The sequence below is a fragment of the Danaus plexippus genome (assembly GCF_018135715.1).
Source record: "Danaus plexippus chromosome 13 unlocalized genomic scaffold, MEX_DaPlex mxdp_15, whole genome shotgun sequence".
NCBI lineage: Eukaryota > Metazoa > Arthropoda > Insecta > Lepidoptera > Nymphalidae > Danaus > Danaus plexippus.
The window spans coordinates 3,920,812-3,940,877 of NW_026869849.1; the positions used below are offsets into that span (position 1 = coordinate 3,920,812).

Genomic DNA, 20,066 nt, shown 5'->3' on the forward strand with positions numbered 1-20,066 from the left:
GAGTGTAGTTTGTCGAATGTCAAGCAATTTGTCCATTATTAACACAGAGACGACTAGAAGGTTTTAAATTAAATTTTATTTATATAAAATAAGAGCACCAACAAAACAATAAAAATAAAGAATTTGAAAATAGGTTATTATGAAAAGTAAAATCTCATTAAGACAAACTTGAAAATACACTTAGACTTCTCGCTAATAATTCTTGAGATGACAGTCATACGTCAGTATTTGTATTAAAAAATATAAAAATAAAAATTACAACTTTGTGACATCTTTATTAATTGTGGCTGTGTTAAAAATATATATAAAATTATAGGTCTCAATGGGCTTTTAGCGTATAATTAAGAAAATAGAGGGATAGAACAATGGGACTACAAAGTGATATTAATTAAATATAATACGATTTACGCTACTTATGTTTACTAAACTGAAACAATAATCTTTTGTCTTGTGTTCATACTTTATAACATATAAAAATTAATTGTATTGTATAGATCGGCGTGAAAGGGATAACCTGCTTTTATTATTCGATACGGATCCTCTTACTTAATCAACTAACTCTTGCCCTATTTGATTTAAACAGTGAGAGTCCAATAAAACTTTGTATTATGTGTGGATAGAACTAAACACTATTATTAAACTTCCCTTTAGTGTAAATTTGGATTTTTAGATACCTATTTCCCACGTTGTTATTTTGTTAGATTAAGATTCCAATATAGATGCTTTTCGTAATCTAGCATTTGAGTTTTTAATAAATTAATTTTCAATATTTATGTCAGTATTTGTTTATTGTGTCTATTGTTTGTTCATGCATTGTTTATTATGTCTCCAAACAAAATATTATTCAAACATAATTTAAGGATCACCACGATTTCTGATATTAATATGTAAAACAATAACTATTAATTACCATCTTACTGAGGTCATGTCAAAAACACATCGAATATCTGTACATTTAGCTATTATTAGCTATAAGGCAAAAAGATTTTTACATAACACGATTCTAACTGAAGTTTAAACATCGTAAACATTAAAACGTTACTATATTAATATTGTAAAGCCTATACGCGATACAGTCCATTGTTAGCGCAACAGGCTTAATGGAAAAGTTAATTTTAAACGAGCCAACGCTACTACGCATCAGTTGGCTCTGCGATTAATGGGGATTAACTATAGTTAATTGTTTTTGGGGACGGGGCCAGTGAGCCCTTTGTAATTTGTCATGACTATCTGTCTCAGTAAGACACATCTTTCTATCTATGAAAGACATTCATTAATCTTTTTTTTATATTTTTGCCAATTAATTGTAATTAAATCGAATTGACGAGAAAAACATTTTCTTTCAAATTACTGAAATGTTATCTATTTAAAAACGTTGTTCTTTGTTTCAGATTGATCAAGAATTCTTTCTTTGTCATTATGAAGGATGTTGTAACAAAAGGAGTTTTATAGACCTGAAGATGGATTTGTTAAGAAATATCTATTGTATCTCAAATTATAATAGAACTATATTTTTCATGATAGTTTTGTTTTCTTTCAAACTGTGTAGACCTCAGGACTTAAGTGAAGACTTTATTAATGAGGATAGTTTAGACTCTGATATTATGTTACCGGTGAAAGTTAAGGCGAGAAATGTGGCAGAGAGTCCGTGTAGACTGAGCGAACTGCTATGTGATACGGGACAGTGTATATCGATGGATAAGTACTGTAATAGAGAAGATGACTGCGGAGATAAAAGCGATGAACCAAAATCGTGTACACGTAAGTATTTCATATCACAAACTTTTTAAATATAAAATGAAAAATGATAAAAGTAAAATTGAATTAACTCAACTCTTCGTATTTCGAATTGTTAGCATTGAACCCAAGTGAGGTAGTCTAAAACACATATTTGCATTGAAATCCAAGCTTAATCGTTTGAAAATTATTTAGGACCCGATGCTGAAGTCTTTTATATAAAAACATGCGGACTTGTTTGGATTAACTTTTACCTTTTACATTGTTCGCATCATAAAACATTATGTGGGTTAGTTTTAGATGAAAAGCAAAAAAAAATATTTGTTGTTATCTTGATAAGTTCAAAGTAATTATAATAAAATTGTTGTATAATATGATTTGATCACTTTTTTATTTCAAAATTATATTGGCCTAACAATCACAAGCGAAATTATGAACACAAACAACAATCAAACTATTTTGATTGATACATTAATATTTCAGGCACCATATCAGAACATTGGTATGTTAGACAATTTAAATGAAGTGCCGTGTCTAATTTAGATGAGACAACAGAATTCATGCTGGTTGTGTTCTACATACATGGGATTCTGTTTCATATTTCATGAAATGCATTAAACAATAAAATTGCTTATCATATTCCAGTTCATATGTGGAACGACTTTATGTCAGCAAAATTGGTTTTCAATTAGGTCAATTGAATGATTTATTAGTTATACAAATTTCTGGAATTAATTATATTTGAATGCTTAGCTGAATAAACTCCATGACGTAAATTTTGCCTTACTTAATGGATTTAAGATAGCTTTTTTGCTGACAAATCTTAAGGAAGTTTCCTTACATCAATTAAAGCACTAAGAAATTGGAAATGTCCGTATGTATTAAAAAATTACATTTTCGAATACATAAATTTTATACGAACTAATAAATTTTTAAGGTGCTTTGTTTTTAACAAGTAACAACTTTATAATTATCTTTCATTAAACCATCATAATTTTCAATGCGTCAAATTATCGTAACATATTCAAAATCTATTTTATCATACATATTATTAAACCAGTTCGTAATTTATCAACAGTTTTCACATATAACATATTTAAAAAACATAAAATTGTTTTTCTTTTGTCAAAGTAATGATATCGAATAATGATTCAAAATCAATAGAATATCCCTGGTGAAGGATAAATTTTTTAATCACTATTTGTCACGCAATAAGCACCAATTTGGGCAGAAGTCCAAAAATCTACTCGTTAGAAGAGAAGATTTTCAACCCGAACGACACGGAACTGCACTAATACTTTGGATTTATCCGTATGATAAATTCTGTTAGCAATCCCGTATAGTGGATATACACTAGTTTCATTACATAGAACGAAGGCAAGAAAATTTATACCAAAATGATAGTCATAAATATTTATGAGAATGGAATTTAAAAGAAATATAACGATATCATTTACTAAAAAAGAGTCAGTAAGAATATTATCTCCACTGACAGTAATTACGTAGTCCCGCTCCAATATTAAATCTTTTATTCATAAGTTGATCATAATGTTTTATTTTTCTCTCGAAAATAAAAAATACTAAAACATTCTTGATAATAACCGTATTATATTTAGAAATAACCTGTAAAAGTAATGTGAAAAACATAGCATTCATAATTTTAGCAATCAACGAATCACGATTTTCTATGTTTTATAAACGAGTCTTTAAACGACTAGACAGTACATGGTTAAAGTGAACTGTTGCCTGTTTTGGTTTTTTGGTTGCCCCACCTTAAAATTTTATATGCTTTCATATATCGAAGAACGTCTTGTGAACCTAGTCTTTCCTTCGGAATTTGGTAAATTCATGAGTTGTTCTTCAATGGTGGCAGTACAGTATTCTAATTTGTGTTATTTCTGTTCTTGGGTCCATAAGTAACTAATGGATTATGGATTTATTAAGTATTCGTGGAATTCCTCTTTATTCAAAATACATACTGTCTTAGGTACCATAGAAATTTAATTATATTAAAAGTAAAACAGTTGTTTATTCTATACACTACTTCTCTAAAAAGGTACCTCCTCCTATTCCGGGTCATCCATATAAATAAGAATCTAGATTGCTAGAATATTTTCTATAAAGATAATTAGGCAACGTAACAAAACCAAAACTTGATGAAAAAATTAATTTTTGTATAAAAATAAACGGATATTTGGTATAATTTTATTTCAATTAATTGTGTCATTAGTCTGGCCACTTTAAAAGTCAAACTACCTTAATGCTACAGTTAGCAAATGATTTCTTTTGAGACAGATTCCATAATTCAGTTAAGAGATTTCTAATTTGGATTTGTCAAAGACTGTTAATTTAGTGTACATTCAACTTGAAGTAAAATTATCTACCATACTTCGTATAAGTTCTGTTAAGTGGTATATTGAAGCATATTTGGACTTGTTTTGATTTTTAACTTTATTTTTATGTAAAAGTGATGCACACAATGTTTATACCTGAAATCAGCATTAAAGTATTCTAGAGTAACTTTTAGTATTAAACATTAAATGTTCTAGAATACATTTAATAATATTCTATAGTCTGGGTTACAGAACATGACGTTACACCTTATCATAGAACAAGTTTGGCATAATAGTGTCAGTTTGAAAGACTTGGCTGTCTTATAATATCTTGTAATATTCATAACCCTGTGCATGCTTGCCAAGTCATGTTACGTTCGTGTTACCAGAACAATATAATCTGATTACAAAAATTTCCTGCATTGTATGAAATGCAGCTGAAAAATTAATTGGCCGTATATTTAATTTAGATTCCATTTAATCAAATTAAGAGCAGAAGCTGTATTCATAGTGATTTTGTTTCAAGCAATTTAAATATTCTAGATTTAAATCGTTTTTCACGTCCAACACAAAATACACCCAATTAAAAGGGACTCTAACTTGAGCTTTGCTGTCCGTTTAAATACGTTTTTGCGCTTAAAATGTCCAGAACGATAATTGTCTTACACAAAAGACCTCGCAGATATCCTTACAAAGGGGAATAAACGAACTAGATTATTTCCAGCGTCCCCTTCTCCAGGGATAAAGTCGTTTTTAAAGATCTAGAAGATGACATTACATCATTACGTTCCGGCTTCAACTTATTTTATATACTACTTATAATATGTATATATAATGAGATCCCAAAAAGACTTAGCTAAGGTAATACACATTTTTTACTAATTAAATTAAAGTAATTAATTGTTCTTTTTCTTTTCATAATGTTACGAATACCACAATTAAAAATATTTATAATAATTACGGTTTCAAATATATTACGACCTTCTATCCTTAACAGTGAAAGCAGAGCCTATATCACTTAATACTGTGTACAAAATAAAGAAAAATAATGACCATTGGCAATACGTGCGCTAAAACGGTGATATTAAAATTAGACTAAAAATGCATCCACAATGTGTGTCTGCGATAAGTTCGTGAGCCGAATGATCCCGAATAAAAATTGCCTTAAGCACTCAAAACTCAGTTGAACAATAAAACTGTTTTAATTACAGCGGTAGGAAACGAGCTTTCGCTTTTATCGTTCACGTACGTAGTCATTAGCCCAGAATGGAGCTACAATTACCAAAAAACCCACGTACCATTTAATAAGGTGTTAAGTTTGCCATGCTGTTTCCGAAACGTATAATCTGTCACGACATCCTTTTCATATTTCGTTTTGGAACGTTAATATGACATTATGGTAAATGTTATTTTTTTGGCCATATACACATATCAACATAATTTGCGATGTGTGTACGAAATCTTATTAATATATTTAGGCACTATTATTAATTTTATGTTATAGTTATTAAAAAGAAATAAAAATTTATAAAAACAAAAATTTCTCTATTTGAGTTTCACGTAAATATGTCAAATTAAAAAGCAAACGTTGTAAAAAAAAAGGAACAGACTGCACCCACATCTCTTTCATCGCTAAAGAAACTGTTCTAACAGAAAAGTGCTTTCATATTTGCTCGCTTTGAGACAGCACTGAAACTACAGACAGTCTTAATCACTAACGTGTCAGTCTATACTCCATGTTACGAATGCAAGCATCCTTCATCAGTTTGCACATAATTAGTGCTCGCTCTTTGTTTGGTTACTCTTGTAGATTGTCTTTTAAATTGTAGTTTCTTGATTCAGTTGTACAAGTAGCAATTACAAATGAATTGAGTTAAATCCAGTTGAGCTATATGAAAGGAAATAGTCGAAAAAAAAGCATTTTTGGCTTGTTTGATTAGAGTAATGAGTTAGGTTTCTTATGAACACATTTTTTATAATAAATAATTTGGGGAATCCTTAAATAGAGTATGGTGACTTTAAATTTTCGAGTTGGATTTGTAGAAGAAGTTGTATGTGAATGTAAGTTATGTTTATTTCTGCTCAGATGAAATACCTAACTCATAAATTTTATTTAAATAATACAAAAAAGGCTGTAAAATTTCTGTATTAAAATATTAAATGTAAATTGGTTACGTATACTATTTTATATTTCACAACTATTTTGGTTTATAAAATAAAAAGATACAATTTCATATAAGTGATTTGGTGAATCTCTAAAAAAACAATATATTTAAATAAAAGATTTTATATTTTTGATATTTAATTTTTGTGTATGTTTTATGTTATAATTAGAAGACAATTAAAATAAATAATAATTCTGTTTATGAAAATATCCTAATGTTATTGTAGCTAAACTAAATAGTCTGGTTATAAATACTGTTACATAAAGAGTCTTCTTTTTCCAACTTTTAATTAATTTGAATTTTTAAAACGTATAAGAAACGTACTTTAAAAAACTTAAGATTTTTTTTGCTGGAACTTTAATAAATATGTAGAAATTTTAATAATGTTATTTTATAAAACAAATGCATTTTAATATGTATCCGAAATTATGGCTGCACTAGGTATACACTTTAGTATATATGTATATATTATACAAAGCTTATAGATATGTTTGCTTATATATGGTGGCACAAATCAAATTAGTTTTAAAATGAAACTTTTATTATTAAATTAATTTTATCAAAGGTAGGGAATATGAAAACATTTTAGTAACAAACATATTGTATTTTGAATAAACTTCATCTACAATCATCACGAAGAAGTAAAAACCAGAGCACTGTTATGATTAACCAAACACTGACGGTGGAAATAGTGCCTTATTTAGATATTTAGTTATTTGTTTCTATGGTTATTTCTGGAAAATTCTAATTATATCATAAACATATTAATTTAGTCTTGTTAATTATATTTGTAAACAATTTTTAATATTTTGCAGTATATAGAAAAAATTCATAAGTACACACACAAACATGACTATACTTGAACCTTTCTATATGAGAGTCTCTAAGGTAGCCAAAAAATATATTTTGCTGGTATTTTATGGCCTTTACCCTGTCTCTGCTGCCTAATATACCGAATTGATGGCTAGTAAGTCTAGCCAGTCTTTCTCTTTAGTATAAAATGAAGTCCTTAAAATGAAAATTCCTCTTGAAGAAAGAGCGTACAATATTTTCTTATATAATTTTTGCACGGAGATTTTCAATTTTATTATTTATGAGTTCATATTTTTTCTTTGACTGGTGGTATTCTTATAAAATACTATCGTTTTATTTCAACCTGTCCTTATCACAGAATTCAATGACATATTAGTTATACTTTTAGTTTTCCATTTCAAAATCGTATTCCATTTCAGAATCGTAAAAGACGGAGCCATTAAACAAATTTAGGTCTAAATAATAAAAGCGAGCAATATTGTTCAGCGGCGAAGTGAACACTTGTCTTATGCTGTGTACTTAATGCGCTGTCAGGACAGACAAAAGGCTTTTTTAAAAGATTGTAAAAATATGGCCGCCTCCCCATTGTGCGCTTCGCTTTATTCAAATTATTTTCCTTCTCATTTCCCTATTTCTATGTTGAAAGGATTAACAATAATAAAGGTACCAAAGAAGGGATTTTTTTTGTGGTGTTCCAATTTGAAAAGGTTGATGGCTTATTAGTTACGTCGTTTTAATGTACAATTCTTTTTTATATAAAATTTGAGATATTTTATAGCCTTGTTGCGTCTTATTTCCATTTTCCGAAAATATATCCATGGTATTTTAAAATTGCTCCTGAAATAGAAGACTTAGAGTGTCTTCGGGTCTTTGTTCTCGGACAACAGTCTTACTTCAGTGGTCTTAAACAAGATGTTTGTTAATCTTAACTACTGCATAGTTGTAAAATATATGTAAATTTGCTCTTCATTGAGTGTCAAGTAATTGTATTGAGGTGCCAATTTAATTTTGAATTTCATAATAAACAAATTGTGCATATTATTTGGGTTTAAAAAAAATGAAAAGGAACAAAGGAATTTTTAGAGCTTAGGTTTGTAAAGGCTGGGTCAAGGTTAACATTTTTTAAAGTCAACTCTCGTTAAACCCTGAGATTTATGATAATAATATTATAAATTGTGGCGATTTATATAAATAAACGACGTGGTTTATTTAAAAATTCAAATTGAGTATTATTGTAATTTTAAATTTAATAATCCAAAAAAGGATGGTCAAATAACTAATGATAATTATGCTAGACATCTTTCTGTAAATTTTAATTCCAATTTATGTTTTAAGGTACATATTTATAGCAACGTTGAATGACAGATAGATTCCACTGTTTCACATAATGGTTTCACCTGTTAAAACATTTGATGATATTTTTTCTCAATTTTGTTAAAATGTAAATTGACCATTAATGTATATTTTTTTGCAGCTTGTAACAGAACATACATGGGAGATGTCGGCCGTACTTACGAACTGGAGGTTCGTAGGCCGAGAGAGGATCATCTTCCATTTGTCTGTCATCTAAATTTTACTGCTAATGGCGGCAACTATGGCGATATTATACAGGTATTTATTAGAAATGTATTACTTTTAATAAATACACATATAGAAAAAAAGTTTTGAAAGTTTCATTGTTTTTTTTTTTTAATTTGGATAAGCCCATTATTTATAAGCAGCGGAAAGGGGAACTTAGATTAATTAACATGTTACTTTATACACTCACACACTTATATCCAGGAACAACTTAATTAATAAAAATAATTGCTGTTTTATAAACTAAAGCCCTAATTGGATTTTGAAAAATTACACTAGATTCATATTCGCATTTCGTTCCGTCTAGGGTTTATATAATAATGGAAGGTATTTAAATTCTTTTTGTGAAAGTAGCAACATGAACATGAGGCATTTCGCAATAATTAGTTTTAAATTATAACAATACTTTATAATAAATATTTCTTGTTACTAATACTTTCATCAGAAACACTGTAGAGAGAATTTAAAGAATTCATTGAAAAATATAGTATAAAAAATAGTTATGAAATAAAATAATTGAAAGCTGCTAGTCGTAAAAATACAATTAAAATTATTTATTGCGTTTATAAAATTATTGTACAATTGTGAAATAGCCTTGCGTTTGGCTACACGCAAACATGGTGTTCAGGTACGATGTCTACAGCGGACCAAAGTTCCCCAACTTTAATCTTGTTTCAGCTTACATTCGACACTTTCACGGTGGGTAAATTTGTATCGTTTACCTCTGATGGATGTCCGGATGGACACATGACAATAGTTGAGAGAAGTTCATCACCACCGATGGGTCAATGGTGTGGCTCAGCATGGGGTTATACTGTATACTTTAGCGAATCAGACTCTATAAATATGACTCTCCGTTTGGATAGACTGAGCCAGCAGGTATTAATCTAATATATAATTTTTAATTTTTGCCATATGTTTCAAATCTCAAAAATTTTAATTAAAATTACAAATAGCCTATGTCAGTCAACCATTTGTATATATAACAATGTAAAGATCATTTGTGTAGTAATTACGGAAGCGACTTCGTCAATGCAGCAATTATAAAGTTGTTATGTGGGTGTCATTAAGTATTGATTGATATTTGGGTCTGCGTTCAACCTTGCAGTAAAATATATATAAATTTTTATCATCAAAGCTATTAAAGTTCTACGTTATAACAGAATAACGAGTAATTCTGAATAAAACTGGTTTGAATCGTTTGCTTAATATAAATATTTTAATGGTGTCAGTAGTTTTATTGCATAAAAATCCTTCGTAAAATTTTTCACAAGAAAAGCAATAATTAAAACATAATAAGAAAACAGTTTTATGACATTTTAATGTAATTATTAATAAAAATAATGAAGTCAAGTTCAAGTTTGTATGTTAAGTCAGTACTAAATAAACTTGCATCAAAGCCAAAGTTGCTAAAGTTTATCAAATGTGTAAACATTTTGTCCTTTACGTTGACTAACTCGCTAATTAACAATTTGGGCACATCGCAAAGTTAATCCATAAATGAACAGTATTAATCATCATTAAGAGTATCTTAGTAAGCACCCCATTTATGTTCTACTGACAACACATAACTAACTACACGTTTTCACTTGTGACTTGACTAATATTTCACGACGCCCTAGTTTTAAAGGTTCACTGCCCTTCCTTTATCTCGTTTTAGCATATTATATGCCAAGGGTTAAACTTTCAATCAATTAATTAAGCGATGACTACCGACACCCTCCGGACCGCTGGATATGTCCCCAATAAAGATAATGAATATTATAACAACCTAATTTGATTATTTAATAACGTTATTTATCCACTTCGTAGAATCTGTTGAAAATAACTTTATTCATGTGGATTTTCCGTTAAATTTCGCATTAATATACAAAATCAATTTAAGAACATAATAAAATTGGGCACCACGTGACATTAATTTATATTTCATTACTACAACACAGTAATAATAAACAAAATTACAATTAGCTTGAAAAAATATTAACATTAGCATTATCTCGTGTAAGCCTTTGAAAAATCCCAAAACTAAAATAATTAAATAACTTAAAGGTGAAAATTACATATTGAAATATTATAATGTCGTCCTCTTAGTCACTCTTTGTCATTTAATCATTTCAAACAATATAACATAGAAAAGCAATTACCATTTGAGCAATTATAAATGACAGTAACAATTACAAGTGATGCTTGGTTTTAGGGTGTTGGGTACAATTTCGACTTCAAGTTGGCATACAAGTTTCTAAGACGAAGCGAAGCTAGATTGCGGTACGGTAACGCGACTGTGGGGGCATGGAGGGGGGAACGAGTCTCTGGCACCTATTGCGACCGCATACTGAGCGACTGTGATCTACGCGCATGCCGCATCCAGTCACCAAACTTTCCTGGAGTATATCCACGTAATGCGACGTGTACATACCGCATTGAACACACAAAGGTAAAGTATATAAAATCGCGTCAACAAAGTTTTCCTTCAAAACGTTTTTCTCACATATCTGCTGAAAAAAATACTCTCAAAGCTTTTTCAATACATTTCTATTTCGCGTAACCACCGGAAAGTTGTTTCGCAAAACAAAATAATTTCTGATTAAAATGGAGCTTCTCTGTACGTCTTTAGCATGGAAATTAAAAGGCGTCTAAAACAGAAGTGTAAAATTATATAAGCCTTTACATTTGGGTTAAGGGTGTCACGAATATACATTAAAACGAGTATTTCACACATCGTGTAAGTCCGCGTGTTTCCTGCGGCGCTTCGTATTAATATTTAATTTAAAATTCACACTAGAGTTTACCACATTCGTACGTATTTTGCTCTGTATATCATAACGATTCAAACAATGCGTAAGCCGAATAAGCCTTTTGGCTATTATTGAAATGAATGGTTTATTTACATTGTTATTCCATTTCATATTATCTTCCAGATACCAGCAGATAAACATGTTCTTTTGGCCGTGAGACAAACAAATAGTCACAAAATACATATCAAAGATCAAATTGTCAAATATGATAGAAGCCAACGAGTTTTAAAGTAAGTTATAAAACTAAAACTGTGGATAAGCACTAGATTAATAGATAGAACTTTTTATATTTATTTACCATTAATATTACAATATTCCTACTAAATAAATATAAACAGTATATCCGTACTACAAAGAAAAAGATACAGAGAACATTTTTACAGGATTTGGGACCAATGTAATGTCGTTCAGGATTATCTAACAGTTTGGGATGGACCTACAAGAGACTATCCGGTTCTAGTTAGACTTTGTGGAGGAGACGCAGTTCCTGACATAGTTAGCAGAGGGCCTAATATGTTACTAGAGTTTCATACCTCACCTTATGATAATCCTTTTCATCCAGTTCCACTCAGTTATTTACCTGGTTTTGAGCTTGAAGTTCAGGTAAACAAATCTTTATTACTCATTGAAGTTTAAATAAATCTTTCCATACAAGTAGCTCTTAGCAAAATTTGTTCAGTTATAGATTACATAAAAGAAAACGAATATATGAACCAATATTTCCTCATAAGAATTCTGGCATGAAATAAAGAAAATAAATCCCAAATCACACACGGGAGTCTTTGTGTTTATATTACCAATATTATTCTTGCCAGGTGTTGTACGTGGACAGAGATTCCCATTCGTACGTGAGTTCAGATGGTCGTTGTCGGTTTGTTTTACGCTCCTCTGACAAGACAAGCGGGGTGTTAAGAAATCCACGACACTCCTTGCCACCAAATACATCTTGTGTGTATTACTTTCAAGTAAGTAAACACTTTGATATGACCTAAAATATTTTTAAAAGAATGTCATTAACAATTTTAAAGAAATGCCTTTGAAAATATTAGAAGAGCAAAACACCTTTTTATTATTATCAATGAGCTGTAAAGTCTTATTTGCCAAGGATTTATCACTAATGGTTCGATGTGGAATACCTGTTAGCTATCAGCTATTTACTAGATTTATTATCTCAGGGTCGTCCAAACGAAATAGTATGGGTATCGTTTGTTAAGTACCACGCTGCGGGCTCGGAGCCGGCGGGATTCGATCAACAAAAGGATTGCTCTTCACAACTCACTATTTGGGATGGTGCGGCACCTGATGCAGATCTTGATAGAAAGGTGTCTAGATTGACTTTCTCTGTTGATTTTATTTATAAACTGACAAAACTTTTATCCTTTAGATGTATGTTTTAAGTAAATCTTAACATTGAAGTCATTTATGATTTCTTATTTTATGTTAAAAACACAGGCATATTAAGTGCACGAAAAAAATATTTTTAATTTAAAAATTGCTATGTTTTTAAAATTAAAAAGCTAGAAATAAATTTAATCTCCTTTTCTAAAAAGCAAAACGGAACCAGTACCGTAATGAAATGTGGAATAACTTAGCGTTGCGAAACTTCAGTAGTTGAAAAGACTAATGCGATGGTACAAATACAGAAACGATATAAAATTGGGTGGCGCTGTTACTGCTTTTATACATTCCATTTCACTTTTCCGCTACCTCCCCACTTGACGTTGGGAGCCAAACATTAATTTTCTTTAATGTGTCTGAGCAGTCTTACCGGACAGTGATTTCACTCTGGACTGCAGTGCGGTGTTTTGTTATTTTCATTCGACATTCCACCGTTTGCATTAAGAATGGATGAGCGCTCCACTCAAGTAATTTTTTGTTGGCACTTTAATCAGAAAAGTTTCCTAGCTAGAGGATAGTCTGAGTAAATAGTGCACCTGGCTGGAGCAAATCACTTCCTGCCCGTAGATTGTGTACTTCAGAACTGGGTCACGCTTTATTCTTCACTACAGAAAACATTATTGCAACTGTTTAAATATGGCTTACTGGTGTTGAAAACAAGAAAATATTTTTTCATTGTATTCCAAATAAAATCACATTTCCTTTATGCTATTACAGAAAAGCGTATTTCTTATTTGAAATAAGATTACAACTTAAATAAATATTTTGTATCTATACAGTTGGAAATGAGTGACAAGAAATCTCTTCTCGGTTCATTTTGTCGAGAGGAATCTCCGCGTCTGTGTGACCATGCGCTACTATCAAACGCTACGCGCGCCACCAGGCCTTGTGCTCCCACAGAAAGCTACATCACAACAGGACCAGCGCTTACTATTTTGCAGGTATAAAGTAATATAATTAAGGTCCCAAGCATAAAAAACTTATTTAATATCGCGTTAATATATATGTCGATACCTTATCAAAATAAAGAATACAGAAATAATGCAACTCAAATATGTCAAGTTACTTGAGTTACATAAAAGAAAACTTTTTTGAACTCTTTCTTAGCATATTTATTACATTTACAAGTTTATTTATTAGCATAATTCTATAGTTTAATGATAATCGATGAAAACAATAAATTAGAAACAATGAACAATGAGCATTATAGTTCTGTGCTTTGTATCAATCATGTACACGTCGAACGAGAAACTCTACCCGCTGCAATTAATTTGGTTTCAACGTATCACGGGCATGTGTTAAGGTGACAACAGAATATTACAGTTAACATCTATCCCGCGAGGATGTATTGCTTTCAAACCTAGATTTGAATTAGATGTGTACTTTCAAATATTATTATTATGCTTGTATTGTACACTGTACAGTATACATAATTCATCACCAACATTTTGGAATGTTAAAGAAAATCCGTTACGTTACATGAAACTATTTTTAATTATATGAATTAGCAAGTAAAAATTCTGAAATAAAGGACGTCTAAATAAGTTTACTTACCATTCACCGAGGATGTATAAAATCCTTTTGTAAAGTTCTTTCGGGTTCTTTTCATGACATCGCAAACATTGTGCTTCCATTTCAGTCTGCTCAGCTATGCATAGAGTAACATGACGTAGCATGCACTTCTATGAAAAATATAACGCACAAACAGTGCTCGGAGATGCCATTAGTATCAAAACAGACGGTGAGACTTGATACCGTTTATAACTGTCTACGTCGTTCATCCACTATGTATGGTGTAATCAAAACGAAGCATAGACTTTTACTGAAACGCGTAATAAAATTATCCCGTACCCTTTTTTTTATAAATAAAGGGCTGCTTGAAAAGGCTGTAGTTTCTGTCTATCGTTTTAAGAAGTGACAAGTATGATTTCAAAAAGAATAACGGGAGTTAAAATAAAATATTTTCCATTCCTTAGAATACCAACAGTACTGACTAACAAAAGAAAAATCGAAGTCTTATAAAGTCGTCTTATAAAGAGTAGTTGTTTGGGAGATCTTAGTTTCTTCATCCGATTTTAACAAAGTTTATTTGGAGCTTATTTGAGAGTTAACTCTTTTGAGTGGAAAAAAACATTATCAATTAAATTGGATTATAAGTAAAGATAAATAAAGTAATTCCTGTGGCCTTGCTTGTGTTATTGACATAAATTTTTAAGATATTGCATCCATTTACTTGTCTATTCTGTTTAAAGATTTTCATATATAAATTGTTGGTGAGACAAAATAAACAAAAATTCATAAATAGAACCGTATGAAGGATACGGAAAACTCCTGTTTAGGGTGCAGATAAACCAGTTTCAGAGAATTGTAATACTATTAGAAACAGACTCGTTCATTTCCTTGTCTACTTACGTAGTTAGTAAGCCGAGCTTACTAACTACGTTCAAAGAAATATTATCAAAAAGAAATAATAAATATATTCCAGGCCTACCCTAATAGCGTTTTTTATTTTAAGAAATTGTAAAGGAACTTTTGATATCGGATAATATATATTCAAATTTTTTTACCGGAAACAAATACAAATAACAATCTGTTTACATATCATAAACAAAGATTTTAAGAATTATTTCATTTAATTCAGAATTTTAAAATACCTTCATTTTTAAATTCTACAAAACTGTGAGGAATAATAATTATTATTTTGTTAAGATAGCAAAAAAGTTAACAAATCTGTCTAAAGAAAAAATAAAATAACCTTTGTTTAGTTCAAATATATACAGGGCTTTAGTAAAATATCTCAATTTGCTAAACCATAATACGAGACCTTGCCGATCGCGCACGAGACAAGCCACAAATCGTTCCCGACGCTGACATATTCTCGGCTTTTGTCGATTACGTGAGCGGAATATTATATAAGATTCGATACTAAACCCTCTGTAATATTGCGTAATCGTATTGACTTTACCATTAATCTTCAAATTTGTTTTGTACAGAACAGATAATACTTTAACCGTCAAGTACCATAACTCATACGTTATAAAAATTTATAACTTGTGTTGTATTTTCTTTGACAAACACGATAAAAGATTGTGATTTTTTTTTTCTTGATATTTATGGGGAAAAAGTTTAAGAGCAACTTTATTACAACTAAATTAAATACATAGAACTTGGACAGAGCTATGTAAGTATTACTTATAATTTAGCATCTCTTGTGAGTGCCATCTCGAGGTAAGAAGTCTTGCACAGATTTTAATATTAATAATTCTCATACTCCCAAAGGAAAAGTAGCGTCTGCAACTATTGCAGGTCGCAAGTAGTGGACATTGCAAAGTATGTATTACGGATAAAAATATCGATTTTTCCTGTCTCAAATGAGCTGTAGCTTTAATTTTGTTTTTAATATCCCAGTTACATTTTCTAATAATAATTTCATACATGTCAATAGAAATAAGCATGATAATTATTTATGGATAATTTTTAACAGGATCAAAATAGTTTTATTTACGACTCTATACAAATATATTTTTTTCAAAAATATCTGGGTCTTTTTGCCTTAACCTACCCTGAGAAAAATATAGCACTTTGTTAGAAATATGGTTATGAAAATTTTAATATTTTTATGTTTTCGAATATTTTATGATGTTTAGCTTTGTTGGTTTAATTTTTGAATTTCATGTTATAATCAAAACACGCTAGTTAACATTAATATTCTTATCAAGCACGGGAAGTAGAGCGTCCTTGTTAATATAGGAAACCTGGTCTTAAGCAAGTTGTTAAAGTCACTAGTTGGGAGCTGCTTTATTATTCAATATTAAATTCAACACAGGAAGGACTGAAGCAAGTTTCCTAACTAAATATTAAAAGTTTTCTTTGTATACGCAATATTATTCAATATTGGGGTTCAACTTTCTTTATCTGATTTGTATCATTTAAATGTACTTACTGATCGTTTTAACTCGGATATTTTTATTGAGTTATTGATTATAATAATACAGACCGGTGCAGTAGTAGAAAATCGAAATAGTCTCTTACCGTTTTGTGCGTACAAGGTATATAAGTCAGATGTGTTCGAATTTTACTGTTTATAATTTCTTACTTGTTTAATGTGTATTATTATCGTACAACATATAAATTTTATAACAGATGAAATGGAAGCAAAGTCTATCATAATGATTTTTCACGATTATTTTTCGAAAATGCTGATAAGGGATGTGAATTAAGGCAGTTTTATTTTTCAACAGGAGCTACGTCAAGGTTCAGCATTATATCCTGTCTCTTTCGTCTTGCGATATGAATTCGTAGATGTGAGTGAGCAAGGTCAACCATTAGTGGACTCTCAGTCAGCGTGTGATAGAGTTTTTAAATCAGCACTCACATATTCTGGAAGATTTCAAGCTCCCCGAGCTATATTTTACTATGGGCGAGGTGGATCTCAAAATTTGACTTGTATTTTAAGGTAATAGTCGTTACTTAGAAAACTTAACTAGGATACAAAATTTTCCAAATATTATTTGAATTGTTTTGCCCTTACAGATTTGAAGCTAAGCATGGAGAAAGAATACAGTTAACGTTTACAAACACATATTTTGGAAATAAAATTTGTAGTACTCATAAAGATTCCAAGACAAGCCGATGGGTTTGTGATAGGCCAATTAAAAGAATAATAGGTGGGGAAGGTTTAGCTCAGATTATTATAACTGAATATCCTTGGGAAGGGATCCCTATACAAAGAGATTGTTTATGTACAAATCGCTCCGAACCTCTTAACGTTCACACGCTTACAGCTCCCGTCGTAGAAGTTAATTTTACTGTGACTATGATGAACATAACTGAAGATTATGACGATTTTCAATTTGAAGGTGAATATAAATTTATTCCCACTGGCCCCGGGGACGAAAGTGTTTGTTCTACTGGTTGGGGTGATAGACGATTAAGAGGAAGCAGTGGGGAAATAAGATTGTATGACAACAGAGAAGCGTCTGTAACTCCAGAAATAATGGGTGACAGAAATGTTATATCAGAAAGCGTCAGAGCAGAAGTTGCTTGTGTTCATAGACCTTGGTTGATAGAACCTGGAGGGGATGATGTAACACCTTTACAGGGTAGATATCTATATATCAAAGTACCGGGATATGAAATAACGCCTACCTCACCATTTTGTCCTACACCAAATCGACTATTTATATACGAAGCACGAGATACTTCAATTCACAGAGAAATTTGTCCTAAAGATTCTAACACTTTAGATTTGTATTCGCCAGGATGGAAATCATCACAAACAACAATAGAATCATCATTAAAACCTCATGCTAAGAGCTACGTAATTGATTTTCTACAACACGAACAAACCGATTACTCAATCAAATGGATAGAAGTTATGAAAAAGCCATCTATTGACCATGATCCAGGGTCAAACATTTTGCCTTTATCGGTTAATTTAGATTGCCATCATAAGTAAGTAATTGAAACAAAGATCTCCACAAATTTTATTGCTATGAAAAATACTAACTTTTTTTTTTTCTAGCTGCCCAGAGTTGAATGCCTGTATTCCTATTACATTATGGTGTGATGGCAGTCCTCATTGCCCTTCTGGTTACGACGAAGATGACTCAAACTGTTCTTTTAAGTTGTCCTTGCCGTCACCATATGTTGCGGCTGTGGCCGGTATGGGACTTCTTATTTGTGCTATCGCAATTGGTTTATGTGCATGTAAACGACGAAGAAAAAAAGATAAGGAGTTTAAGGCAAGACTCGACGACGCGCTTCCACCTGAAGAAAGACCTTATGATCGTTCAAAAAGTAATGGCGTTCCAGAAGCTAATCGTCAATACGCAACTGTACAAAAATATGCTACAATAGATAAATACAGTTTAAGTCAAAAATATAGTGCGGGGCTCAATGATGTTAGGTATTATGATGAAGTAGCTCAAAAAGATAAGCTAGCCGACACGAGGTATGCTAGCTTAGGGCGCGCTGGTCGGTGTAATCGAATGGAAAATAATAGAGGCACTGGATCTAGAAGAATGCCAGACGTAGGCTATCCAGATCTAAAAGACGGATTTTGTTGACCCTTATCTCGATGACTTAGAAACCCCAGAACAGCTATTAAAGCTACTTATAGCCTAAAGCTTTGATTTTGTCAAGTTACGTTTATTTATAACCTTTATATTGAAGACTGAACTGGCAAAAGTGCCTCCCTAACAGTTTTGAACAATTGTTTAGTCACAATTTTCATACGACATAAACAGAATATTAATCAATATTAATAAGGTGTCATCCAATTATTACATAATTTTACATATAAATATAAAAACCAATATAGCTTACCTGAACTGCCTTCCGATATCAATATCAGTTCCTTGTTTTACTATTGTTAAAACTTCTCACCAAATAACATATCTGAATGTACATAAAATGCTTGACAATACAATTTTAAGATACGAGTTAAATCATTAATCTATACTTTTAGTAGGTGGTTAGTGCTGCATAAAAACATTTTACAATTACAGAAAAGTTTTATATTCGTTAAAGCAGTATTATATTAAGATGTTTGTTTTATGGATATTTGTAACTTTTCTTCGCAATTCCTTTATAGCTAAAAATGAAATTCTGTAATGATTAGTTATAAAATGAAATGTGATATAGACTGTAAAAAGGTAAATAAGTCAATAAGAACTATAATATAAATCTCTGGTGTACCATATAGTTTCCTAAAATGTGTGTATGTATTGTATAAGTATCAACAACTGAATGTAAATAAATTATAGACTAAGGATTTTTAAAGTCTGTAAGAAGTTTCCGATTAAAGGAGATATTAATAAAGTAATTTCTAAAAATAAAATAATGTTTTCTTTAGTAGAATTCTATTTTGCTTCTAACCTACCTGGCTTTTTATTCATTAAGTTTTTTTTATATTTCAAAGTATAGCGATTACTTAGCAACGATAAAATTGTAGATGGTTAGATATATTAACAAATTTAATATGGACTTATTGGTCAGAAACAGGACTGATTTCCATAAAATCCTATATAATATTAAGTAAGCTTGAAATGTTATTCAAGCAAGCATTCGTCGTCCTGTAATACAAAATGATGATTCAAGTTTTCTGACTTTGTAATAATCTTGTAGCCTCTGTTAAGTAACCCTACTCAAATTATCGCTGTTTTTAGTATGATATATATAATAGGGGTTTTCTTCAAAGAATAAAAAAATAATAGCTCTTTGGGAACGTCAAAAAGAGAAAATTT

At 30.6% G+C, this 20,066-nt stretch overlaps 1 protein-coding gene across 1 annotated transcript; it reads left to right on the top strand.

Annotated features, from left to right (window-relative positions):
* Positions 1 to 276: 276 nt before the first annotated feature.
* LOC116770174 (uncharacterized) lies at positions 277 to 19,650 on the top strand. Its single transcript, XM_061527872.1, has 13 exons — positions 277 to 582; positions 1,392 to 1,761; positions 8,523 to 8,659; positions 9,305 to 9,505; positions 10,824 to 11,060; positions 11,545 to 11,651; positions 11,805 to 12,024; positions 12,237 to 12,386; positions 12,597 to 12,743; positions 13,599 to 13,760; positions 17,061 to 17,275; positions 17,353 to 18,273; positions 18,344 to 19,650. Exons 2-13 carry the CDS (start codon positions 1,461 to 1,463, stop codon positions 18,885 to 18,887), a joined length of 3,342 nt encoding a protein of 1,113 aa, XP_061383856.1. The 5' UTR covers positions 277 to 582; positions 1,392 to 1,460; the 3' UTR covers positions 18,888 to 19,650.
* Positions 19,651 to 20,066: the final 416 nt, after the last annotated feature.